Consider the following 27,116-nt stretch of genomic DNA (forward strand, 5'->3'; position numbering starts at 1 on the left):
CCTCAGAGCCCTAGGAGACAATTTAATGAGATAATGAATGTCAACTGCTTCGCACCACCAGGGGGCACATAGTAGGTGCTTAATTAGACTTTGTCTTGTTCCTCCCTCAGGAGTGTGGTGAGAGCAAGGCTGGTGCTGATGGGGGCGGATGGGGCACCTCTGAAGGCACACGAGCTCCCACAGAGGCTGTCAGGTGCAGCTGACGGTGTTAACAATGCCAGGAGCAATTAGCGGGGAGAGAGAGGGGGAGAGAGAGAGAGATTAGTACCTGACACCTGACAGAGGCACTGTTACCCATTCTGACGTCGGGGGAGGGTGTCTGGTGCCAGGAGGACTGGTGGCCAGAGCCGGGCTTGAGACCTTCCCCCCCTCCCCCTGGGAGGGGCCGCTGAGCAGGCCTGGATCGCACCCCCCTTCCTGGAGCAGCTGCCTCCGCCCTGGTAGAGAGGTTTCCACCAGTCCCTCCAACTTGTACTGGCCCCACGAGACCTGGGGTCAGGCCGCATTTCGGGCACTGGCTGGCTGGTGGTGATTAGCTGGGGTGAGTCACTTGCCTTTTGGGGGCCTCAGTCTTCTCTGTAACAGGTTCCGGTGAACATCAAGTGAGATGTCGCCTGTTAAGTGCCTGCCGCTTCCCTCTCCCCAAGGAGCCGGGCCACTTTGGGTTCCCCGGAGTCTGCCTTCCCTAGTCACACCCCGGAGAGAGACAGGTATGGGCCGTCTCTCCACCAGATGCTGTCTGCTCCACCCGTGGGTCCCCAGCGCCGGGACACAGGGTTGTTGAGGAAGGAAATGAAGGGGGTCCCATCTTAGGTTCTGTCATCTTCTTCACTCTGGTGGGGGGACACATGTGCCTCTCCGTACTGACTGTACGTCCATGGGTAACCAAGGAGTGGTCAGGTGAGGGTGGGGAGGGGGTCTGGACTGGGATTCCCAGGGCCTGCCTTCCTAGCGTTTCACACAGTGCCTCACTGGCTGATCTTGGGCAAGACCTGTCCCTGGAGGGTTGGAGAGACATGGGAACTCTGACCAGCCTCCTTCTTGAGGGCCCAGACGACTCTGTTCCGCAGGAGAGGCTGGGTGGTGGGGTGGTGGTACAAATCTGGTGAGGCCCATGCCATGGATGGGCAGACCCAGGAAGAGGGGCCAGCTCAGGACTCCTGTGACTTTGGTGCCCTTGTCCTCGTACTGCCCCTTCTGCCCCTCCATTCGTAGTCCTCTTTTCCTTTATTATCTGACTCTATATTGCCTCCTGCCTCAGGCTTATCTCCTCCTGTCACGTATCCATCCATCTCTGTCATTCCCTGCGGCTTCCTCCTGCTCTCTGGCACACTGGCTCCCTTCCCCAGGAGTCAGGCCTGTCTGGGAGTCAGTCTTTTCTTGCCAACTGTCTAAGTAAGTGGTCTCTGTGACTCTGACCAGCTCTTGTCTTCTTCCACCTTCCCACATCTCCTTTCTCAGAGACAGTGTCTCTGCCTTTCACTGTCTCTGGACTCCCTTTGTCTCTGCAAGTTTCTCTCTGCCCTTACCTCTGGGTCTCTGTTCTTTAGAGCCCACATGGTCCAGCCCCTGCGCCTCCTTCCCTGCATGCCCAGCCAAGGCAACAGTTCCAGCCCTCCTGCCTGGAGAACGTAGCCTACGCCCCCTCTTTTGCTGGCTGCCTTGGAAGCCCCTGACAATGCCCTCCGCCCCGCCCTCCTGGGCCCGTTGCTAAGCCTTGGGCAGGCAGCACCTGGCTTCCATAGCGACGGGTGCTTAGAAACGAAACGCCACATCTCCGGGTCCCACTACGGAGTCTTTGCGGATCGAGCGCTTTGCTTTTCGATCAATCAGGACAGGAAATGTGGCCGGCTCTAGGCTGCCTCCAGCTTGGGGAGGCGAGAGGAGAAGTAGCCACAGTCTCTGCCTTCTGGAGCTTGAGGCGGGCAGTGAGGCCCTGGGCCAAGGAGGGAGCCCGGAAGGAGGCCCCCTGGGCTTTTCTCAGGAGTCAGCCTGCTACTGGGAGGCATTGGGTTTGCCAAGGGCCCTGTTTGGATTACTGTTCTACTATTTCTAGCTATGTGACTTTAGACAAATGACCTCATGCCCCGGGACCTCAGTTTTATCAACTGTAAAGTTGGGCTAGTAATATCATGAGGATTAAAATGAGAGAATCAACCAGGTGGGCCTGGCTTTTAGAAGGTAGTCCTTGATGGCAGTCCCCTCCCTTCCTCTTTAAAGTTGTCTGAGATTTAATTAGCAGAGAGGAGGGTGATGCACAGTGGTGTTAGCAAAAAGGTGGAGGCTGGAATGCACCTCACAGATGCAGGGGTTCGCTGGGGCCGTCTCTCTTACCTGGTATTCAGAGAGACTCAAGCCCGCACACCATCAGGCTCTGAGGGGTGTGGAAACCCTGGTGGAGTCCTGGCTTGTCAGGCAGTTAGAATAATAGAATCCTGGACTCCTACATTCTCAGGACTCCAGGCTCTTGCGTTCATGGAATATAAGAAGCATAGACTCTTGGAATAAAGGGACATTATAATAGAGGCTTGATTTTCTTAGAACACAAAGCTCTGGGAGTTCTTGGAACCTCAAAGCCATAGATAGGGGCCTCCCTCTATGATGGTTTCTGAGCTGGCAGGGAGTTTTCAGAGCCTGGGGCCTTGGGTCCCTGTTACTTAGACTTTCTTGTGCCTCAGTATCCCTCAGGGGCTTGGCTCTGAGCTGTCCTGGTGTGTGTGTACGTGTGTGTGTGTGTGTGTGTGTGTGTGTGTGTGTGTATTGGGGGCTGGGGTCAGTGATCGACTGCACCCTGACGCACCTCTGGAGCAGGGCCAGCCCAGGAGTAGCTGACAGAGGAAAGCTGGGCTGCAGCTGTTCAGGCGGGGCTGGGTGGGAGTCTGGGCAGCCACCCTTGGCTGAGGACAAGCTTGCCCTCCCTCATCCACCCAGCCTGCAAGCCAGGGCTCGGGAGGAAGCGTCTCTATGTGCCACTCCTAGCGCTGGAGTCAGAGCACCCCTCATGGTCCTGCAGACTGGAAGGCAGGAGGCTCCAGGGAGAGGAGGAGATGGGGTGTGGGTAGGGGCATGGGGGATGAGAGGAGGGGGCTCAGTATGGGGGATGGAGCTTAATGAAGGGCCAAGGCTTCAGCGAGGAGGGTGGAAGTTCAGTGAGGGGGGATGGGGCTCAGTGGAGGTTGCTAGAGAGTTTCTTGGCAATGCATTGTCTCTGCACCACCCTGGGCTCCTGAGGATGGTGGTTGGCAGTAGGGGAGACCGAGCACCTTAAAACCACTCCCCTTTCCCTAGGGTAGGCTGAGAGCCAAGAGCTCCTTTTCTCACCTCGACCCAAAGCTGGGGAGGTTGGTAGAGCTGCTGAGAAAGCTGGGATATGCCTCTCCTTTTGCTCATCTTCCTTCCTGGTTTCCATGGGAATCGTGGCTCGGGATGATCAGGGTTTAATAGGATGGTGCTATGGGAGGAGTCAGCATCAGGCAGAGCCATCCATCCCACACGGGAAGGGGTTGGCTGCTAAGAAAGTGAGCTCCCTGTCTCTAGGAGTGTGCAAGCAGAGGCTGGATCACCAGTCGAGGTAGCTTTAGAAAGGGACTCAGATGAGGGAAGGCGATTGGGAGGCCTCTTCCCTGGGACACGTAGGCTTTGTGTGATTGGCCCAGGTGGCCCCACATTCCAGATATCCCTGTGCCTTATTGAGGGGGTCATGATGCCTTGGGATCTGCCCCCCAGACCTATCCCCCACCCCTGCTCTCTGTGCCTGGCCCTGAGCTGGACATACACACACGAAGCTGAATCACACCCAGTCTCTTCCTGGAGGGTCAGCGGGTCTGATCGGGGAGGCACACAAGAAAATAAACACAGTTGGGTAAATCTTACATAATGGGGCAGACCAGGCTGGAAGGAAGATTCTATCATTTATTTGTATGGTCAATAGATGTCTTTTTGAGCAATTCTTCTGAGTTGAGCCTTGTTCTAGGTGCTAGGGTCACAGCGATGAACAAAACACAAAGAGCCCTGTCCCCTGGAGTTGACAGCATAGTGGAGAGGCCGACTACCTACCTGGCAAAGCGCGGAGTGATGGGGAGTGCTGGTTGGTGGATGGATCTGTGGAATCCTCATGGATCGCATGAGGAGTGGCCAGAAGGCAGTGTAGGTGTGGCCTGAAAGGAAGTTTGTTGGTGGTATAGGTTAAGGGCTTTGAACAGCTCCAGCTTTATCCTGCAGGCAATTGCAAACTCTGTGAATGTGTGTGAGGCTGAAGAAAAGATGACCCCAGCAGGTATGGAGCTTGGGAAGGAGGCATAGTGGTCCCCCTAGGGCAGACTTGCCCACCTGTGCTTCTGTGTATAAGAGTTGTGTGAACACGTTTCCAGGTATAGGAGTATGTGTTTGTGTGCAGGAGGACATCCTCTATGGGAGGACGACGACTGTGTATGATTATGGTGGCCTGGGGCAGCCTTGTGTGGTGGAAGGATCTTGGGGTTTGCAGATGATAAGGAGCAGATAACCAAGACTTAACATGTGCCAATGCCTGAGTCCCGTGGACCTCAGCCTGGCTGTGAGCCGATAGGTCCTGGACTAGTCTGGACCAGTCTGGACCAGAATGCTATGGATTCCCTTACCCCTCTAGGGTCGTGGACCTGGCCACCTGCTGACGACAAGATAAATGTGCATACAAATAACATGGAAATGGATGAGACCTGTGGATGACCCACCCCTATTCCCACATCCTCTGGGCTTGAGTTACTCAACCTGAGCTCTTCCCCCCTCAGCTGCTGCTGGGCCTCTGGGAGCAGGTCCTGCCCACCCAAAGCCAAAATCCATATTTCCCCAATAAGTGCCTATGGCCAGATCCTTTCTCTGTGAGGGCTACCCCCACATCTGGGGCCACAGCCAGAGCTGATCCAGGCTAGTGGCCATGGCGGCACCTCCTTTGGGTGTGAATTTGAATATATACATACTCATGCATTTGCACACACAGTCACACACAAATGCACATATTTGCCATACCTGGACCCATGTGCACACCTACAACTGTTCACACATATCTGCAAGTGTGCATACACACACCTGTGTGCACACACATATGCATATGCACATTCCATAGATGTACACACACACAAATTCAGCTATACTGTGAAAGTATCACACATCCTCACAAAGAAATAAACTTACAAACCTCTAGTCATACCCTCTCCTGCCTTTATCCACACCATGCTCACAGTCCTGGGTGCAAGGCCTTACCCACCTGTGCACACACACGGCTACCGAAGGGTGGTCTATACCCATGCTCTCTCCAGGGCTGAAGCATTGAGGACAGGCTGTAGATGGACACAGAACCCACAGAGATGTCAGATTCCTCCAGGACGCTTCTTGGATTGTCCCTTTGCAGGGCCCCTAGGATAGTAGAGCCCTCTGTCAGTCTGTGGGCTCCACACCCCAAGTCATACTCTCACTGAGTCATACACACTCTCTCCAGAGGAGCCTCCCATACTGAGATCTGGTCCTTGTTCATAGTCCTTGGGTCTGGTATGCCCAGGCAGGCCTGCCTGCCCAAGAAAGCTGCCTTGTACCCAGCTAGGCCTACCTGGATCCTGCCTCCTTCCACCTGATCTGCCTGAGCCCTCAACGAGAACCAGGCCAACTTCTATAGTTGCTGAGGAGTCTGAAGACAGAGAGGGCCAGAAGTTTGCCTGCGGTCACCCAGTATGTCAAGGCAGGGTGCAGATTCGAACCTGGGCTTCCAGGAGTATGACCGTGGTTAGCAGTGACGGGATAAATGCATGTCAGGCACCAGACAGGCTTATGGAAGTAAGACAGGTGGGCATGGGGGATGAGAGCAGATGTGGGGTCTACTGGGTGTCTGCTGGTGCCACTCTGTCACCTGGAGAGATGGCGAGCAGGAAGTCTGCTCTCCCAGCCTGGATGAGGAAGTGCTTTGTGAGCACCGTGGCCCACAGGAGTGTCATTATTATTGGGAACAACAGAGGGCTGGTTTCTGGACAGGGCCTGAGGTCTGGTAGGCCTGGTACCCAGGTTGACAGGCTGTCAGCTGACTCACCTTTTCCTAAAATACTCAGTAGCTGGGCCACTGGGCAGTTATAGCGGCCGGTAAGGTGGGGAGACAAAAGGAAGTGTCTAGAGGGGCTGGGCCAGGCATTCCTGGGGCTGGGTTTTCTTGTGGCAGAGATGGGCAGAGGGTTCAGGGACTGGGAGCATAGGACCCTCAGTCACTGCATCGTTGGGGACAAAAGGAGAGGTAGGAAAATCTGTTCTTCTCACATGCCTTTCCTCAAGATAAGGAGCATGAATTTAGGACACAGATTGGAGCCAGATGGTCTGAGTTTGAATTTTGGCTCCATTACTTACTAGCTGTGTGACTGTGGACAAATTACTTGGTCTCTCTGTGCCTCAGTTTTCCATACGTATAAAATGTGGCTAATAATAGATCCAACTTTATACTGTTGTTGAGAAGGTGAAATGCGAGGCACATAGTAAGGGCTCAATAAATGTTAAAGCCCCTCGGACACAGAGGCCCCCAGCTCCAGATATACACACTCAGCCTTTTAGGGGCCAGCTGTGACCGTCGATTCCACGGGACTGATGTCAGCCAGGAACAAGATACATCTAATCCAGGGTTCTCAAACCTGGCAGCAAATTAGAATCACCTGGGAACATTTAAAATATCTGGGATGGGGGAGTCCCAGGCATGAGCAAGGGTGAGAACCTAACATAGAATCACAGAACGTAGACCCTGGAAGACAGGGACCTATAGGGGAGCGGAGGAGCCCTAGCTTTGGAGGAAGAGTCACTTCCTGGCAAGGAGCGTTTGTGCATGGCCTATCATTTTGGCATCTCAAGGAGCCTTGACTGCCTCTTCTGGGAGGGGGCTGGATGGAGAATTTCAAGGATCACATCGGGGGGATGTTTTTGAAAGAATCTCTGTATCCTGCCAAACATCGAAAGAAAAAATGTTTGTTTATTGAATCTAGTGTATTAACATTTCACAGATGGGAAAAATGAGGTCCAGAGATGTTCAGTGTCCTGCTCAGAATCACACAGCAAGTCTGTGGCAGAGTTAGGACTGAAACCCTTGGAGGAATGGTTGAATCTGAAGGATGGATGCAGAATGAATCTCTCTGAGTTGAGGGAGACGTAGAGCATGTCCCTGGGGTTCCAGCCACTGAGCTGCAGTGTAAGATAACCAAGTAAGATTTAAGAAATAACTTGTCATGAGGTGAGTGCTGTGGAGGTCCTGCTTAGAGCTGAGAGCCCAAGAGATGGTGGCTATGCCAGGCCAGGGTTGGCTCTTGACTGCAGGGTATGAGATGACTTCAGAACAAATAGGTCTGGCCAGTGGCCTTAACAGACACCTCCTGGGTACCTGTGTCCCATCCAGGCTATAAAAGCCCGGGATTGACAGGTACTCAGGATTTGCCAAGGGATTTGTGCACTGGGCTCAGACTCGGTGCTTAGAATAGCCCTTACATCGGTCACCCCCCTTTATAGAGCAGGAAACTGAGGCCAAAAAAGGAAGGGAGGCCCTTTTCTGGGTCAGAACCTTTACACCATCTTAGCCCATGTAGTTTTCTACAGTGTTAAAAAGTAGGCCACATTGCCCCTAATTTGAAGATGAAGTAAAATACATCAACTGGGCCTGGATCACTTAGTGACAGAAAAGCTTCCCACTCCTCCCCATGTCCCCAGACATGATTCCCAGGAAAAACTCAAGAAGGGGACCCAGAGGACTAAGGTAGCATCAAGGGAAGGTCTCCTAGAGGAGGTGTCCACCTGAATGATAAACAGGTGGACAGGATCTGGTGGGCATTGGGGTAGGGTGGCATGGGTAAAGATCTGGAGGTGAGAATGAGTCAGTCACTCATCTGTGTAGAGGAGGAAGTATAAATTTAAGAAATGGTGGTGAGAGGGTCAAAGCTGGGTAAATAAATCAGGGCTAAGTTATAGAGGGTCTGCCATGTCAGGCTGAGGATTTGGGCTTTATTGTGTTTGTGGTAGGGAGTCTTTAAAGGTGTCTGAGCAGAGGCAGAAGCACGTGCAGAGCTGCGCCTCGGAAACAGAGGTGGGAGAAATCCGGGTTTGGAGGGCCTCCTCCTGAGCTGATGGCACAGCCAGGGCTCCGCCCAGCCTGTGTGCCAGGTGCCTGGACTGTGTCCAGGACTGGGCTCAGTGACTCAACGTTGAGGAAATCACTCCCCAGGGAGAAAGGGCCCAGATGAATCAGCCCAGTGAGGAGGGGAGGCTGGGGGCTCACTGAGTCACCCTCCAAGTGGGGAAGGGGGGTGTTGCAGCGAAAGGGGCCAGCAGTGCAGCGGTCAGGATTCAGGTCAGTCCACAGCAAGGGCTGTCGGGAGACTGGCTGACTTCCCACCATTGTCGGGGTTGACTGTCCTGGCAGTCTTGTGAAAGAGATGGGATAACTGAGGCCCACAAACGGGACGGAATCTGACCAAGGTCAAGCAGCAAGTCGCCGGCAAAGGCCTGACATGATCCAAAGCGCACCCTCTAGTCCAGACACGTCCTACCACCCCAGCGGATCTCATGCTAAATGGAGGCGAGGAACTAGTGGGTCCAGGCAGGGAGCTGGCCCAGGTGATCCTTCCTCCCTCTGCCCGCCCCCATTTCCCTCGCCCCGCAGATGGCAAATAGGCCCAGGCGGCGCTGCCGCGAAAGGACAGCAGGGGGCGTAGAAGCGTCACGGCTGCCGCAGGCGCCTGAGCACAGAGGCCGCGCTGCGGAGAACTGCGCTCCGGACGCGCGGGTCCCACCGCCGAACTGTGAACTGTGTGGCCCTGGGGCCTGCACCATCTCCGGCTTCCGGGGACGCCAACGCAGACCTGCCCGTCCGGTGCTGGGGGCCCGGCGCCCCTACCCCGCACTCAGGAGTGGTGCGCCTGCCCGTGTGTGCGCTCGTGTGTCCGTGCGCACGTGTCCCCCGCACAGATTGGCTATTACCCCCCAGGCCTGTCCGTCGCTGGGCGACCTCTAAAATTCTCCCCGACTTCCCCATTTCTCCTGAAGAGGAGTCAGCCCGCGGCTCCTGGCATCGGGTCAGCGGCCCCAGTCCCCTATCCCCCGCCTCTCCGCCCCTCCCGTCACTGCGCTGGTCTCTGGCTTGGAGCTCTGGCCGGGCCCCAGGACTTTCTAAGTGGGGGAAGAGGATGTGATCTGAAGAGAGAGGTTCTGAGAGACGAGGTAGCGACAGTAGGGGCGAGGGGCCAGAGGAGGGAGCGGAGGCTGAGAACCGGCTACCTGGTGGGCGATCCTAATAGCGGACAAGCTGGAAGAGTCTTGAGAGCAGAGAGAGAAGGGAGGTGAGAGCTGGGGTGGGGGGGGTCCAGGGGGGTCCGCACGTCCGACTAGCCGAGAGGTGCAGCCCGCGGTGGCGGGAGGGTAGGCGGGGCTGCGCGGTCGGGGGCGGGGAGTGGGCGGGCCGGGGCGGGGCCGGGGCGGACCCTCGCGCGGACCCGGCGGAGCTGTCGCGGACGCGCTGACCGAGCGCAGCGGCCGGGCCGGCGGGCGGGCGGGCGGCTGCGAGCATGGTCCTGGTGTTGCACCACATCCTCATCGCTGTTGTCCAATTCCTCAGGCGGGGCCAGCAGGTCTTCCTCAAGCCGGACGAGCCGCCGCCGACGCCGCAGCCATGCGCCGACAGCCTGCAGGTAGGGGGGCCCCCAGCACTGGGCACGAGGAGGACGGGGTGCCGGGCGAGCGCCTGGCTGGGTCCTCCACGGAGAGTGCAGGCGCCGGCTCCGTAGTCCACTCTGCCCCTGAACCCTCCTCAAGGTGGGGCCCCCTCCCCTAGCTCTGAATTCCACTCCTGTGCTGGGACTGCAGCCCATACCCGGAGCCCTTGAATCCCCAGCTCACAGTTGAAACCTCACCCCAGACTCTGATCCCCTTTCGGATCTGGGACTCCACTCCAAGCACTGAACTCCCAATAGGGAGTTCACAGTAGGACCCCAGCCGGGCGCCAGTCCCCACCGAGAGCTCTTTAAACCTGGAACCCCTTGCCTCCCAGATCAACGGATGACCCCTGCCCCAATCCCCAAACACCCACTATATATTTCAGACTCCGGGTACACCCATAACACCTGAACCCTCAGCTTTCAGCCAGGACTCCCCCTCAGTGCTGGAGCCTCACCCCAACCCCTGAACCTCTACTCCACAACCTCGTCTGTGCCCCCATCCAGATTCCCACTCCAGCATCTGGACTTTGATCCTCACCTGGGACCCTACCCCAGGGTCAAAACGCAGCTTTTCCTCATAGCTTGTCTCCTTCTCTGCAGGACCCCCTCCCACCTGCCTCCTGCTTTCCTTCCCTCCCTCCCTTCTGTATAGGAGGTCCCCTAGTCTCTTAGGGGTCTCACCCTCTCCTCTTGTTTCTCTCCAGGTGTGGTAGTCCCACTTTATTCTCTGGTTTCTCCCCTGGCTTCTCCGAGTCCTTCTGGGCCTCCTCTCTCTCTGCCCCTCCATTTCTCTTTCTTGGTCCCCTCTGCCCTGTTCATCTTTCTCAGTTTGTCCCCTCTATTTCTCTAGGTCTCTGTCTTTGTTCTAGGGTCTCACTCTGTGATCATCCCCTCCCCCTATATCTGCCTCTGCTTTCCAGTGAGGAAGGGGCAGGCTCAGAGTGCTGGGCTGGTGTCTGCAGGACCTCCACCTGCCCCATGTTGTCAGGCATGGCATGGTGTGGGCGCTCGTAGAAGGGGCTAAACATGGAGGGTACAGCCTTTGGGTGGTGCCCAGGGATCTAAGGTGGGTGGGGATTGTGCAGTGGCACTGGGGTTCATAACTTGTAAACCCCCCATCCCCACTGTCCTGGTCTTGACTGGGAGCAGCTGGGGGTGTGGGATTGGAGAGAGGGGAGTAGACTGCAATCTGGTGTCAGTTACCTGTGGTGGGAGGGTTCCAGGACTGGGTGAGTCTGAGATGTATGTATTTGTGTAGGATGGCCCACGTTGCATGTGTTGGGTGTGCCTTGTGCGTGATCATGTGTGATGTGTCATGTAATATTGTGTGTGGCACCACCAGGGGGATTATTTGGGGGGGGGGTTGTGGGGGCTTATGGTGAGTGTGAAGATTGTGAGTGTGTGTCATTGCATGCGGTGCATGGCTAGGATGGTTGCGTTGTGAGTGTGGAGTGGTGCCGTGTGCATGAGTGTTGTATGTGTAGGGGACATGTGTGTATGTGGTGTGTCTGTCTCTGTGGGGTGGAGTTGTTGTAGGGGCAGCCTGCCTGGGGGATTGCGTGTGTGGTTGCGTATGTTATTGGCTCTTGTGTGTATCCCAGAAGAGCCACTGTGGGGGCCTGATGAAGGGGTTTCATTGGACGTCGTGGTGGAGGGGAGTGGGGTGGGGGCGTTGTGTGTGCCCGAGTGTGTTCGCAGCCTAGGTGGCTTAGACTCTCTGTGGTACATCCTAGGCTTGCTTGGGAAATGTATTAGGACCTGTGTGTTGGTGTTTGAGCATCATATGTCCGTGTGATGGCTGTTTGTGCAACTCTGGGTAGGGGAGAGTGCAGCAGCCAGGGCCGAGGAGTCCCAGGCAAGGTTGACTCTGTGTGTGTGTGTGTGTGTGTGTGTGTGTGTGTGTGTGTGTGCACGCACGCGCGCGCACACCCACATGCACATGGGGGGGAGGAGGCAATGTGCAGGCAGGATTGTGTATGCCGAGGGGCTGTGTGTGGCCACAAACATGTGACATTAGGCGTGCACATTATCTATGCAGGGTGTGTCTCGTCTAGATGGTGTGTGTGTTGAATTTAATTGGACGTGTGTGTGTGCCTGTGGTTGGGGAGGTGAGTGTGGGGTGTGTGAGGTGCATGGTGGGAGGTTGAGTGTGAGTGTGGTGTGAGGTGTGGGTGTGTGAGCTGTGTGACTTTTCAGTGTGACGCGTGGATTATGTGATCTTTTCTCCCTGTGAGCTGTTTATGTGTGGTGTGTGGTGAGGAGTGTGGAAAGGGTGTCCAGTGAGCTAGCGATGTGTGTGTGGGGTGAGGCAGTGTTAAGGGCTGTGGAATGTTCTGCAGGGGTAAGGAAGTGTGTGCACACGGTGTGTGGGGTGAGGGACGAGGCAGTCAATGTTTGGGGCATGGGGGATACAGCAGGTGTCCCATAAATGTTCGTGGAAGGGTGTGCGTGTATGTGCAGGGAGGGCTTGGCTGCCATCTTGTCCTTGCTCCCCTCCCAGTTAGGTCCCCAGAGATGCCCAGTGACGTCCTCTCATGGCCCACCCCAAGCTAAGCTGCCTCTACCCTTTGCCCTTCATCCTCCTCACTTTGACCAAGGCCTTTGTCTTGGGTTTCCGGCTGAGCAGGCGCTGGACAGGCAGGCGGCGGGTGATGTTGTGGTCTGGGAACCTTTGTTCTTTTCCTCTTGGTCTGTGTCGTGTTTTGGGCTGGGATATGAGGAGGGCGGGGAGAGGATGCACGTGTTGCAGGGTCACTGTGTTTACTACCACCTCACAATGCTCCACAGCGGGGAGGGGTTCAGGCACAGGCCGTGAGGCCCGGGTGGCATCCCCAGTGGTGCCTTCTTGGCTCAAGAGCAGGCTTGAGGGGCATCTGAGTGGCTCCGTCGGTTAAGAATCTGACTTTGACACAGGTCGTGATCTCACAGTTCGTGGGTTAAAGCCCCGTGTCGGGCTCTGGGCTGACAGCTCGGAGCCTGGAGCCTGCTTCTGATTCTATGTGTGTCTCTCTCTCTCTCTGCCCCTCCCCTGCTTGCACTCTGTCTCTGTCTCTCTCTCTCAAAAATAAATAAACATTAAAAACATAATAAAAAAATAAAAAAAGAGCGGGCTTGGGTCAGGAATGGTTTCTGGGTGAGTTTGCCACCATGAGGGATTAGTCCCATGGGTGGCCCAGTACCCCTTCTGGCACACGTGTCTCCAGGATGCTGAGCAGTCAGGGGCCCTCTTCTGCCTGCCAGCCTGTCCCTCTTCCCTTCTCTGTGTGGCCCTCAGGGAGTGTCCCTACTGGGCTGGGGGTCAACCAGGAAGGCCTCAATGTATCTCCTTTTGTTGACCTCCCATCTGACAGGAGGAAGAGTCCCTGCCCTCACAGAGACCCTTATCTGAGAAAGGAAGCGTGGTGACACTTTGGGGACTCTCTAGTCTGATAGGGGAGATGCCAGTCAGGAGGAGGACCCAGGTCACACCCTCCAGAGAAAGCAACGGGGGAACCTTAGTGGGCAGCCTGCTGACAGGTATTTGAGAGGATGAAAGGCCAGGGCTCCTGGCAGTTGGAAGCACAGAGACTACCAGAGTCAGTCAGGGGAGGTGGCTGGGCAGCGCCCCAGCATCACCCTCCAAAAGGTTCTCTGCGGTGAGTGGGCTTAATAAGCTGGGCCTTGATGGGGGTGTTGAGTAGGCAGAGCAATGTGGCCTGGGGCTGAGGAAGATTCTCAACTGGAAAATTCAACTGGAAAATTCTCAACTGGAAAATTCAAAAACACATCTTGACGGCATTTGATCCTTCCCAAGAAATACTGTCTAGCCTTGGATGGCCATCCCTGGGCCTCCAGCCTTCTCGAGCTTTCACATCGCCTCTTCCCTTCCCCTTGTCTTTGGCCAGAATGATCGTCATCGTCATCATCATCTTTTAGGCAGCTCTTTCCAGATTCCAACCTCCTTTCAGAGAAGTCTCATCTAACAGATTGACTCATTCACTTGTCTAAAGCATTTATTGTGCACCTGCTACACACTAGGCAGGCACTTAAGTGCTGGGGTCACAGCAGTGACCAAACAGGCTTCCTGGGGCTCTCGTGTCCTTTGCCTGAGAAAACCCATCTTCCCAGCTCGGCCACACTGTCGGCCCCTTAGGCCCCGGGCACATGACCCTCCCTCCTGTGTTACCCCGGCCTGATGTACACTTGATTCTGTGAGGCTCCAGGTGTGCACCCCATGGTGTTGGGCTCACCGGAATGCGAGCTCTTCAGAAGCTGGGCCAGGTCTGCCCATCCCGCGTGTCCTGAGCTGGGCTCGGCACAGTCCAGATGGCCACATCGATCATCAGATGTCCATATACCCTTGTGGGGTTGGCAGCCCATGTGCCGTCCAGAAAAACCGAGGCCCAGAGCAGGGAGGGGATTTTAGGAAGTCTCCTTCTTAGACCCTCCTATTGCCAGTGTTCTCAGAGACCAGAGAGGTCAGGTGATTTGTCCAGGTTTCACAGCAAGGTGACAGAACACAGCAATTTTCTATTTCCCAGAAAGCAGCTCTACTGGTCAGCAGGCTGGACTCCAGCCCCAGCACCATGCAGCTCCCTGGCTGGCCTCCGTGCTGCCTGTGGCGGGTGAACGATTATTAATGACCCCCCTGGCAAGGAGACAGGAAACGTTTCCCAGCCACAGCTGGGGACATGCTCCCTGCCAGCCCCAGCCATCCATACCCACCCCGGCCCTGGTGTCAGCACGGATGTTATCTCCATTCTGCCCCAGCCTTCCTCGCTCCTCCTGCCCATCCGCCTCCCGCATCCTTTTCCTCTCAGGGCTAAAGGACAAGAAGAGACAGAGCTTTCTGAACAACATCTCTGTCTCACCACTTTCTCCAACTTGATTCATCTCCACCTTCTTCCCTGCCCCAGACCAGCCAGAAGCAGCCCCTCCTCCTGGAAGCCTTCTCTGAATGCACCTGTAGGCCCTCCAGCAACCCTGGCCTGGACCCTGGCTGCTTCATCTCCCTCACTGCAGACTTCGCTCCCACTCTGATGGCCCTAAGTCTGGGCTGGGGACTTCCCGTGGCCTGTCCTCAATTGTTGTCTTAAGACTGACACTTTCGGGGCGCCTGGGTGGCTCAGTCGGTTGAGTGTCCGACTTCAGCTCAGGTCATGATCTCACAGTTCTTGAGTTCGAGCCCCGCATCGGGCTCTGGGCTGACAGCTCAGAGCCTGGAGCCTGTTTCAGATTCTGTGTCTCCCTCTCTCTCTGCCCCTCCCCACTCATGCTCTGTCTCTCTCTGTCTCTAAAAAATGAATAAACATTAAAAAAATTAAAAAAAAAAAAGACTGACACTTTAAAGGGGCGCCTGGGTGGCTCAGTCGGTTAAGCTTCCAACTTTGGCTCAGGTCATGATCTCACAGTCCATCAGTTCAAGCCCCATATCGGGCTCTGTGCTGACAACTCAGAGCCTGGAGCCTGCTTTGGATTCCTTGTCTCCCTCTCTCTCTGCCCCTCCCCTGCTCATGCTCTGTCTCTCTGTATCTAAAAAATGAATAAATGTTAAAAAATTAAAAAAAAAAAAGACTGACACTTGGAGGATCCTCCCGGATGCCTCCTCCAAGAAGTCCCCAGCCCAACCCAGGGACTCTCACTTATCCTAAGCACCCCAGCCTGCCTGTCCATGCCACACACTATATACTGCCAGGCCTTCCTAGGTGGACATTTAGTGAGTACCTACTATGTGTCCCACAGAGAGGGGAGGTAGAAGTGAGCACAGTGTGGACTTTAAAGCTCTGCCACACATTGCCCCACGTCTGAGCAGCAATGTGTCTGCCCCATGGCAGGTAAACACACCTAGGTACGAGGGCTGATGGCAGCCAGGTGATGGGGTCGGGGAGGAGGCACAAAGACTGATGCTGGTAGGTGGTGTGGTGAGGGCAGTGCTGGAGAGAAAGTAGGAGGCCATGGTGGGACAGAGCAGCAACCCCTGATTCAGCCCAGAGTAGGAGGGAGGGGCAAGTCGGGGAGCTTCCAGGAGGAAATGTATCTAATCTGAGAGTTAAGGGATGAACTAGGAGAAAGTTCTGGACAGAGAGAAGGAGTGAATGGCACACGTGAAGCCTTGCTGGTGACAGACAGAGGGAAGGAAGTGTGGTTCTGTAGTTCTGTGTAGCTGGATCCTGGACTGCCAGGGTGGCCGAGTCCTAGGGTGGGATCTGGTGTGTGTGTGTGTGTGTGTGTGTGTGTGTGTGTGTGTGTGAAGCTGGTGACAAGGCTGGTGATGTCTGCAGGGGCCAAATTGTGCAGGACTCCCAAGTGAAGGGATTTGTGGACTTTTCCCAGAAGGAACTGGGCACTAGGTGGGGAGTTGAAAGCAGGGCAGGGACTGCTCAGACCTGCTTATTAGGAAACCTGGGCCATGGCTGGAGAGCACACGGAAGGGGTGCGGCAGGAGGCTGGGCTGGCCTTGCTGGAGGCTGGTTCAGTGTGGTCCAGAGAAGGGCGAGGAGGCATGGGCAGGAAGATGGCCAGGATGGAGGGGAGGAGACAGACCTTCGAGGGGTGAAGAGGGAGCCGCTCAGCTATGGAGGTAGAAAGAGAGGGAGCACCTCCCTGCGTGTCTGGTTGGGCTCCTGAGGGAAGACTGGGCGTGAGGGCAGATGCCTGGGCCTGTGTCAGGGTCCTCTAAGGACTGAAAGGTCTCAGGAAGGTCTCCCAGGTCAGGAGCTTGGAGGCTAAGCAGAGACCAGGAGACCTGGCCCCCACTCAGAGCTGCAGTATCCTCTCCAGGAGTGTGGGGACTCGGGAACTGCCCTGGGCAAAGAGTGTTCAGAATTCAAAAATTAAAACAATCTGTGAAACGTAATATTTAATAAAATTCAAATCCAAAACTGTATGAGCACATTCCAAAATGAGTTAAAATGTAAATTTATGAAAATGCTAAACATACTTGATGGTTCTAATATCAAATGTAGGTCTCATTTGCTTCCCTCCACTTCAGATCAGACTCCCCTGAAGCTGCTGCTGCCTCAGGGGTGGCCAACAGCCCCCCCCTTCTCTCCCCCCCCTCCCCCCAGGCTTCCAGTCTTGAGTTCAAGGCACCTCCTCTGGGGAGCCCGCCCTCTGGCTGTTAGCTTCAGGTGGCAGGCCTTTTGCTTTTCCTGTCCTCCACCCTGAGGGAGTTGGCCCCATCTGTGGTTGTCTTTATTTAGGGGGCCCAGGTGTAGACCTAGAGGAGGGATGGGCGAGAGAGTTGCACCCAGATTGGAGGAGGGTGAGGGGGCTGAGAGATACTCAGCTACAGTGCTCAGTGGGGGTGGTGTGGGGGCACAGGAGGACTGGGGGAGGGCCAGGAGGGGGCATGAGGGGAAGTGAGCAAAACTCACAGAGCGGCCCCACTCCAGCATAAACACAGCTATTTCCTAATGTAAAAGTGACACCATTTCTGGAACACCCGAATGTTGTGGTCCCGTTTTGCCATCTCAGGGGTGGGCATTGCTTGGCTTGCACTCTCCGGTCATCTTGCACGAGGCCATTTTCTGGGCTGCATTTTCTCACGGCGGGCGGGGGCGGGGGGCGGGAAGAAGGAAGTAGGGGTAGTATCTCCAAGGAGTGTAAGAGCACCAGCTCTAGGGATGCATGACTCTAAGAATCCGGCAGTGTCAGTTCGTGGGCTTCTAGCCTTCCATGACTCTTAGCTTCCAGACAGAGCCGTGTGCAAGCTGGGTTGTGCGATTCCGACATTCTGCAACTTGAAGTTGCTGAGACTCCAGGAGCCAAATAGGCGGGCATTCTGTGAATCCAGGATTCTAGGATTTGATGATTTGATGATTCAATGATTCTAAATGGGGCTGCTGGGAAGAGCTGCAACCACCTTCCTTGTTAATGTCGATGTTAGGTTATTAAAAACATAAGGAGAAGCAACGGAGACAGCTCAGGATGGAGGGTGGCCCCACCCCCAGTGAGAGGGGAGGAGGGCTGAGCCGGTGTTGGGGGACCCAGACCCCTCTCCACCTGGGTCACATGGGCAGATTCTCCTGCCCCAACAGAAGTGATGTCTGTGCACGTGTGAGATCTGCCACTCCCTAAGCTTGCAGGATAAGGGGTCATTTCCTTCATCCCCCTGCCTCCATCCTTCAACTATTTCGGATTATAGCAGAGAGAGGAGTGCCCTTTCCTCCCAGCCACTAAAGTCTCTGGGCAGAAATGTCGACAGAGGAGGAAAGAGAGGCCTGCTTACCACCTACCCCCCTTCCCCACCAACCCTGGCCTGAGGGGGAAAACAGGACATGAACACTTCCTGGACACGGACGTGGAAATGCACGAACACTTGCTTGTGAGGGCCCCAAGTACAAAGGGCCTCCGACTGGGGCAGAGGCCAGGGCAGCCAGAGGAGCAGTGTGGGCATTGGCTGGTGACCCATCAGCACCTCTTGAGCACAGGCCAAGGAGGGAGGACCCTGCTTGTGCCCTGGAGGTGGCTGTGAGAAGAGCTTAAGGAAGGGAGGTCCAAGGCCAAGTCGCTGGAGATGGATGACCGGTGGGTGCTCCCTTGTGGCACAGGCCGGGTGGCTTGCTGCCTCTTGGCTTCTGCACTTGTCTCAGCACCTGTGCCAGAGTTGGGTGGGGGGGATCCCCTAGGCAGGAGAGAAGTATCTTTGTCCTCTAGAGAGCTCGCTCCGACTGGGTTCCTCAGAAGCCTGGTGCCGCTGCAGGAGTCCCAGCATGGTGGGCTCAAAGATCAGGTGAGGGAGACCAGGAGCTGGCCCAGGTCGCACGGCAGAGCAGGACCTGAAACCCAGCTTCCTGACTCCCAGTCCTGGGTGCTCCCCATTGTCTGCAGCTTCCCCCTTTCCCCTGTAACACCTGGGGAACAGGAGCTAAGGCAGGACTCCTGTTAGGGGGCAGAGCCCTCGTCGATCACTCCTCCATCTTTCTCCTCCCACAGGCCAGAAGGCAGGTAGGGTGGCGGCAGCTGCTCCCTGTCATCCCCAAGGTTCCATTGTCTACCGCATCCTGTCTTGGCCCTGAGGATAGGGTCCCCAGCCACCTGACCCACAGTGAGCCTCCTGGGCGCTCCTGCCCCTTCACTCGGGCTCTCTCCCCACCCTGCAAGTCTCCATCTCTGGCTGGCTGCGTGTGTGTGTCAGCCTCCCTCCAAAGATCATTAGACTTGGACGGGCCCTAGGAGATCGAGTCCCATGCTTTTATTCTTCAGAAGAGGAAAGTAGCTCAGAGAGAGAAGGTCCTATGCTGGGCCCGCGTCACGGAAGCACACTGCCCTCGGTGTCAGGCGGCTAGGGTGTGAACTGAGGTCATGACCCACAACGGGCTTCTCTTTCAGCCCTGAGTTGTTATCCCTCTTCTTTACTCAGACTACTGTCTTGTCTGCCACTGTGCCTGACGCCTAGCTGACCCCTACCTTCGGCAGAACCTGCCCTCGGGACATAGACTGGAGCTCAGGACTCTGTGACTGGGATGACACCCATGCCCACACGGACACACAGACACATGCAAATGCATACATGAGAACATATAAGTCCCAGGTGAAAACCTATATCTCATAGTTAGGAGGCTGTTCTGGAACCTGGTGTTCTCTTCTTGTGAGGCACCACACACCTCCTCTAGGAAGCCCTCCAGGACCTCTCTGCATATTGTCTCCATCTCACTAGCCTCTTTATGACAGCTGGGTTCTACGATCCTAGGTTCCTCCACTGTGATCCCAAGGTCATGGGTGAGTCTCCTCCTAGTCCTAAAGCCCCTCCTTCAGTGTCCCTTCCTTCTGTCTCCAAGAGGGGCTCAGCTTCCTGTGGCTGGGTGGGGAGAGCCTTGAGGTCCCCAGAGGACAGTGGGACAATGAGGAGGCCGTGACAGATGAGACATTGTGTCTTCCCCAAAGCAGGCTCCACCCTACCCTAACCTCCTGGCTGGTGTCTGGGGCACGACTCTTAGGACTAGGGTCCTCATCTGACCCCACAGCCTTGACCTGTCAGCGTAGAGGTCAGAGAATCATAACCACGATCCCACTCAGCAGTTCTCTAACTGGGGGTTGTGAAGCCCAGGTCCCCAGGGTGTCAGCAGCATAATAATGGGTGCTGCAGACTCCCAGGAGGGGTGAGCTGGACCTCCCTGCCTGGGGGGTAGGCAGGGGTGTGGTAAGCACTGAGGCTGGGTGGGATTATGGGGGAGCTGTGAATGCCTTGCTGAGACTCCCCTTTTCCAGCCTACCTTCCCCATGCTGGCAGCTGGTGCTGGGGAGCCAGAGAGCAGGGGCCTCTCCAAGGAGGGGTAGAGAGGTGGGAGGGTATTTGGAGAATCATAACTAGCACTGCCTCCTGTCACGGGAGGGAGAGAGAGTTGGGTGGACCATCGGAGGCCTGGGTGGAAAAGAAGGCTGAGGCCTGTGGACAAAAGGGATGGGCTTGGGGTGAGGTATTTAGCTCAGCCCTTGTCATTTCCTCTGCCGGACATGGCCGGGTTAGCAGGGTCATCGCACAGAGGGAAGGAACAGGCCGGGACCAATGCCCTACAGTAGACTCGCACACATGGGTGACCTCGTCACACCCTGGGCTGCAGTCAGTCCGTGCGGACCATAGTCACCCGTGGAGATGGCCACATCTAGACCACCGCTCCACACGCAGACCCAGTCTTCCTGGGCGACACTCAGGCATGGCTGAGTCGGGAGATCCCATAGGACACGGGGACATGTGGGACAAACAGACACCCTGCCACAGCCACACCACAAGTATCCACATACCAGGTGCAGCTCCTGTCACCCCTATGGTGACCCAAGGAAAGCCATAAATTCCAACATTCATGGGCAGGCATCCAGAACCTGGATGAGAAGAGGGGACCACCAGGCAGGAGACGCAGAACCCCCCCACCAATGCCAGACTGTGCCCTCCCCCCAGCTCGCTGAGCGCCCAAGGCTGTTTATTTCCTAGCAGAGATGGGTGTCTCATCCCTCTCCCCCTCCCGTCCCCACCACACGCTTCCAAAGCTGCCAAATCAAATCAGCCCCTGCGCCCGCGCCAGGCTGGCATGGCGGCCAGCAGCTGACTGGAAGGAAGCCAGGCTCAGAATATCCCGCCGCCTGTGCCTGTCCAATGCTTGGGTGTGCTTGTCGGGTGGGGGTGGGGAGGGGCAGCCAGCCCCTGGGCAGTGCCTTCGAGAGGCTGGGGTTTCTGGAGGCCACCTGGGTGGTAGGCTCCTGGAGAATGAGTGAGCTGAGCAGCTCCCTGGTGTCTGCCAGCATTATGAGGCGCTGTGGGGTCTGACTAGAGCCCAGATGACTGAGCACCAGGCCAGGGTTGGGGCACCAGCTGGGAGCCCGACCCCGTGGCTGTGTGAGCTAGATAGGACAAACCCCATTTTGCAGATGGGGAAACTGAGGATTAGAGAAGGGTAGTGAAGTTTCCTGGAGAGAAGCGGAAGTGGAGAAGGCATCAGAAAGGGTGAAAATGTGGTTGTTCCCCTCCTGAGGAGGTCCTGGTTGAACAAAAGAGCTCGACTCTGTTCCCAGAGAAGTGGTGTCCACCTGAAGTAGGGAGTAAGAAGGGAGGGTGAGGGGAGAGCAGGGTGAAATCACGCGAGGCTTCCTGGAGGGGGCCACTTGTGGGGAAGAGGAAGCCCTGGGCCTGCTGGGGACTGGGTGGGCAGGGGTAGGCTGGGAAGAAGGGGAGAAGGCCTGGCAAGCCTCAGCCCCTGGCCTTCTTGTCTCTGCAGCCGGCTGGGACCTACTTGCACAGAAGCCAGTCCCCCCAGAGAGTAGAGATGCCGGACTGGAGGTGAGAGCTCAGTGGAGGGAGGCGTGGGTGGGCTTGGAGGGGTGGGGGCACAGACTGGGGGTCAGTCTGAGCATTGTCCCCACCCCTGGGAGGACTGGGAGGCTGGAGCCGAATCCCACCCCTGCCCCCACCAGCCTAGGGTCACCCCACACCAAGATCACCTTCCTTGCCCTATTCCTGCCTGGGGTCCTCTCCCATTGAGGATTCATCCTCCTCCCAAGTCACCGGGGAATCATTTCAGACTCCTCCCTAGGCCTCCCCACCCTCACCCAATGATTCCCTGTTGATTTTCTGCCCTAGGTGTTTTCTGAATTCCCCTCGTCCTCTCCACTCCTGCTGCCTGCCCCAGTCCGGCACTGGTCATCTTTCCCCTGCACGGCTCACTGGCTCACTGCTTTCAGTTGCCCCACTCTCCATGTGGCTGCCAGGAGGCTCTTTCTAACACGCATACCTGAATTTGTCACTTTTCTGCTCAAAAATCGATGCTTCCCATCCTCCTGCTCCCTCTGCAGTCCCCACCAGGCTACAGTCCCCCGTTTATCCGTCCTGCCTCCCCAGAACCACTCCTGCCACTCTCTTCTCCCTCAGCTTCCCAAATCTTTCTGGGCTCAGCTCTAGCCTCCCCTCCTCCAGGAAGCCCTCCCTGCCCCTCATGCTCCCTCCTCTGAGCTCTCCTGCCTAGTCAGACGGGGGCATTCTGGTGTCTGTGCCATTAGCACTCTATTTTCTCCATTATGTGACTCTGTAGGTCTTCCCCCCTTGAACTGTGAGCTCCTTAGCCTGGGGACTGTGCCTGTTTCATTCCTGAGTCTCCCACCTCCTTCCAAAGGGTGCCTGGTGAGGGCCCGGTGAGTGCATTTCCTTTGATGTGAGGGATGCCATCCACACCCCTGCCATGCCTTTGGGGTGCCTCGAAGTATTCAGCGCTCAGAGGGGCCTTGAGCAGCAGAAATGGGGTGGGCTGCAGACTGGGTGGAGTGGCACAGAGGAAGGTTGTGTGTAACGTCAGACCGAGCAGCAAGACCAGCATGAGCCTTCTCTTGTACCCAGGCCCGGCTGAGAGAAAGGGGAGCCTCCTCTGTGTCAGAAGAATTAGACACACTTCCTTGTTCAATCCTCATGACCCCCCAGTGAAACAGCAGCTGTTATTATTCTCCTTTGAGGAAGCTGAGGCCCAGTGAGGTCACACAGTGAGCAAATGGGGCAGATCTGAGTGTGGATCCCAGATGCGTCTCATGCCCGCCACTTGCTCTCTCCCTGCCCTCCGGTAACATGGGAAAGAAGACGCTCACACATGGCCTGGCGCACAGCAGGGCTCAGCATGGACTCACTGCCGGGACGTGGGGGCCAAGCCCTGAGAATGTCCCTACAGCCGGGAGTTGGGAAAGGGAGAGAGGAGGGGGCACCCAGAAAGTCATTATTAATTTATTTATGATCATGGCATTCCCCATGGGGCAGGGGCTCCCCCCACCCAGAGCTGGGACAGATGGTGTTCCTGGGAGCCAGCAGTGTCTCGGCAGCCACCGCCACCTGCCAGGAAAGCCTGGATTTGTCATCCTCCCAGGAAGCCATGGGGGGACACGGCTTTGGAGAAGCTGAGACCCTCCTTGGTGCTGGGAGCTAGGCCCCAGGGGAAGGAGCCAGTCCCAGGCTCCTCATTTATATATACCTCTGTGTACCACCCTCTTTGCCTAGGCCTGGGCCCAGTTCCCTACAAGTGCAAGTCCTGCCCCTCCTGTCTAGCTCCACTGAGCCCCAGCAGGAGGCCTCTCCCGATCATACCCATTGGATCCCTTTGCTTCTGTTCTGTCTCCCCGTTTCCTTTGTCTGGGTCCTGCTGCCTCCTCCCTCAGAGGGAGGGTCTTAGGCTGTGAGCCCCTCAGCTCTCAGCTCTGGCCTGTCCCCCAGCCTCACATCCACCCTGAAGATGGCAGCTGTCTGCCTGGCCTCTGGGCAGAGCCTACTCTATCTCTGGGCTTAGTTAGCACCCCATCCCAAGTGCCTAGGCCCATGCTCAGCTCTGCTGGGAGAGAGTGCCAGGCACTCCCCAACATAAAAAGGACAGGACCGGAGAGAGCAGGGACCCTAGGATATGGTCATACTACAGGGACAGCGGGGCAGAAAGAGGGAAGAGGGATGGGGTGACTGAGAAGGACCCCCCCTCCCCCTGCCAGGGTGGAAGCTAGAGACAAGGCCTCATCTAGCAGACTGACTGTGGGTCAGATGGGCATGTGTCCAAGTCCCAGTTTCACTGCTTTCTAAGAGTGTGAGCTTGGGCCAGTCCCTTAACCAGCCTGAGCATCAGTTTCTTCACCTGTCAAAGGGGATAAGAAGATCCATCATTATTGGACGTAATCACAGCAGAGCTGCTAGGGCATGTTACAAAGTATGTGTGAGCTGCCTGGCCCGGGCCTGGCCCACAGCAGGTCCTTAGAGGGAGCTGGCTCCCTCCCTGCTTCCCACAAGGGTGAGATCCTTGGAGCCAGGCCTAGGCTGACAGGGTGCACCTTGGGGCTGGGCCAGGGTTAATGGAGGTTCTGTGGGCACGGCACGTTCTCCTGGCACTGGCAGCTTGACAGCCAGGGGAGCAGGGCTGCCAGCACCCATCCCTATGGCGGGCATCTGTTCAGCACACCCTCTTGGGATGGCTCCCTGGCTCCTGTGCCAACCCGCCAGCTTGGGGGAGGGCTCTTCACACTCAGCCTGGAATCCTCCTTCAGGGCCAGGGCCATTGCTCTCTGGATGTTGGGGTGGAGGCAGTTCAAGTAGTGAACTGAGCGCGTTGGTTCCATGCCCTCTCTGTGCTGGTTCTCGGGGCCCAGATGGATCTTGGGAGCAGTAGCTAGGGCAGAGGCTGGGGGAGAGGCAGGCGTAGACAATGGCGCAGGTATCCCCACTAAGCACGCTAATGCTCTGCCCAGCACTGGCTCCTCTGTTGCTGCTCATGGGATAAATAGAGGCCACACCCCTTGGCATTGTCGGCCCTGCCTGCTGGGCCCCCTCAGGGCTACCCCTTGCTCCCGGACTTGGCAGTGCTTATTACTCCCCAGGACACCAGCTCTTCCTGGCCTCCCTGCCTTTGTTTGCACCGACCCCTTTCTCTGGAATGCTTTTCCCTTTTTTCTCTGCCTACTCCCTTTTTAAGCCTCAGGTTAGAGGTCACCTCTTCTGTAGAGTCCTCCCAGATTGCTCCCTCCACTCAGGTCAAGTCAGTCTCCCCTCTTTCCTGGGCACTCACAGCTCCCAAGCTTCCCTGAGCTCTAGTTGGGTAACTTGTTAGCCCATGTGGTTGCATATCCTTTCCCACCTAGTTGTAAACACATGGGGGATAGGAACCAAGGCTGAGTCTCCTTTGTCTCTCCTGAGCCCGCATGGGACCTGGCAAGGCCTCGTACATAGTAGGTGCCCAATTAATGTTTCTTGATTAAAGGAGAATGGCTGTGTGAACTGTTGGAGGAGTTCCAAGAAAGGGCAATTGCTGGATTGGGGAGAGTCTTGGAGACTTTCTGGAGGAGGTGGCCTTGGAACTTTGAAGGATGGGGAGGGTCAAGGCCGTGGACTGATGAAGCCAAAGATCAGCTAGATAGTCAGAGAGGTCCATGTGGCCAGCTTTTGAGAAAACTACATGAGGACAACAAGGTCCAGCCCAGGACTGGGAACAAGCAGATGGAGAGCCTGAAACAAAGACTCAGCCCCAGAGGGGACTGTGGGAGGCTGGCTTGGTGCTGAGAAACCAGATCCAAAAACCCCTCTGCCCCTGGGTCCTGGCCTGAGGAATGCGTGGTCCCAGAGTCTGGGGTGAGGCTGAGGCCACCAATGGTGAGTAAATGGGCCCAGTGTGGCAGGCTAGTGATAGGCAGGACTAGGCATAGGGCTAGGCAGGAGCTGGGGTGATCCTGTAAGGTAAGATTGCTGTGGGAGCTGAGAAAGTCTTCACACATAGAAGGAGCCGCTGGGGCCAGGCCGTGTGGGCAGGATGCCCTGGGTCTCCGTGAGAGAAGGCCCAGCACGTCAGTGCAGCCCAGGCAATGGGCAGGGAGCACCTGGATGCGGCTGGAAGGGCTGCTTTCCAGCAGGCAACACTTTCTGGCCTGTTTAAAATTCTTGAGTGAGTGCTCCTAACTGGCAGGTGTGCCAGCCTCCTCCTGGGTTCTCCACGTCAGGATTAAGTGGCCTCAGTGATGCCCCATGGCCCCAAGGGAGCTGCCTGCAGCTAGTTGGCCATAGCATCCGGCCTCTATAGGGGCCCCGAGGCCCTGCCATCTGCCTGTGCCCACCTGTTGGACCGCACAGGCTTGGGCTGTGTAGGGACTTGGGGCCAGGGAGGTGGTCTCAGCTGCCACCCAGTCCGTCTGTCTGTCCATCCATTTGTCCACACCCCCGCCCAAACAAGGACCAGGTGGAGATGGGCAGGCATGGGTCCTGCAATCCGAGAAGCCTAGTCTAAAGGAGGAGGCATCAAGTACCAGGGATTTATACCCAGAAAAGACATAAGCTCAGACTGTGCTGGGCATTAGGCAGGCCAAGGCCCAGGGAGGTCAGCCCCCTTGAAGGCCTGGAATGGAGGCTCAGAGAGAGGCAGAGACTGGCTCAGAGGCACGCAGCAGGTCTGAGGTGGTGTTGGGGGTAGATGCTGTGAGCCCCAGAACAAGGTTCCTCAGGCGGGCCCCTCCCCCACCACCCTGCCTGGTCCTTGGCTGTAAACACTGAGAGAACAAGTTCCGTTTCCTGGGAAATATTTATCTCAGGCCGTGTGGGGAGCGTGTGCTGGCCTCCCTGTGTCCTTCCTGCAGGCTGGCCTGGGGCGGGAGGGAGGTGAGGGGGCCTGGCAGCCATGGGGGGCAGTCTGCGGGGCCGGGGGCGAAGGCAGGGCCAGGAAGGGAGTGCCCGGAGGCTCCTCTTGGAGCCAGAATCTAAATGCTGGAATGGGGGAGGGGGGGAAGGATAGCAGAGAAGTCTGTTTTTCTCCAAATCCCACAGCATAATCTGCCTGTCTCCCATGTTCTTGTCTTCGTCTCTGGCAGCCCTGTCTCTTCCTGGTTCCTACCTCCAAGTGTTTGCTCCTGTCTGGTGCCCCCACCTCAGATGCATTTTCTTCCTTGTCTTCATATTTGCCAGCTCTCAGCTGGCTTCCTCTGGGAAGGCTTCCCTGATTCTCTAACCCCCTAAGCTTTTGTCCTCCTCTTCCACCTTCTGTCCTTCTCTTCCGGCTCCCAGCAGCTTCAGACTGAGCCTCATAGACCAGTGTAGACAGCCTCTTCCAGACAGCCCTCGAGTCCCCTTCCTGGTCATCCTGGGAGTGGGTGGGGCAGGGCCCAGAGGCCACCTCCTTTCAGTGGACAGGGCATGAGCCCAGGCACGTGGGGAATCCAGGTTGATTGAATGGGGGGAATATCCCACGGGGCCCAACCAGAATGATGGGGGGGCAGGAGGCGCAGGGTTCCCACTGGGTGGCCCTTGGGCTTTGGGCTGTGTGTCCCAGGCTGGGCCAGGCCTGACTGGGGCCCTGACAACAGGAAATCCTTGAAGGAACAAGCAGTGGCTAAGGACTCTGAACACAACAACAGGAAACAGCCTTGACATGGGGCAGCAGCTCAGGCGACTGTGCCCAGTGGGGTGGGGTGGGCGGAAGCTTATGGGACCCAGGGTGACACTGA

At 56.6% G+C, this 27,116-nt stretch overlaps 1 protein-coding gene across 3 annotated transcripts in view; it reads left to right on the top strand.

Annotated features, from left to right (window-relative positions):
- PDE2A (phosphodiesterase 2A) overlaps nt 1-27,116 on the top strand; it is a 98,729-nt gene that overhangs the window by 22,441 nt on the left and 49,172 nt on the right. Inside the window, exons 1-2 of one of the 3 annotated variants that reach the window (XM_042905351.1) lie at nt 9,585-9,677; nt 21,398-21,459. In XM_042905351.1, the coding sequence (XP_042761285.1) occupies nt 9,659-9,677; nt 21,398-21,459 (81 nt within the window). In that variant the 5' untranslated portion in view covers nt 9,585-9,658. Of the gene's footprint in view, nt 1-9,536; nt 9,678-21,397; nt 21,460-27,116 lie in introns of those variants that run through there. The other 2 variants (XM_042905350.1, XM_042905349.1) reach the window with 2 other exon arrangements.

This window comes from Panthera leo, chromosome D1 (assembly GCF_018350215.1).
Source record: "Panthera leo isolate Ple1 chromosome D1, P.leo_Ple1_pat1.1, whole genome shotgun sequence".
NCBI classification, from domain to species: domain Eukaryota; kingdom Metazoa; phylum Chordata; class Mammalia; order Carnivora; family Felidae; genus Panthera; species Panthera leo.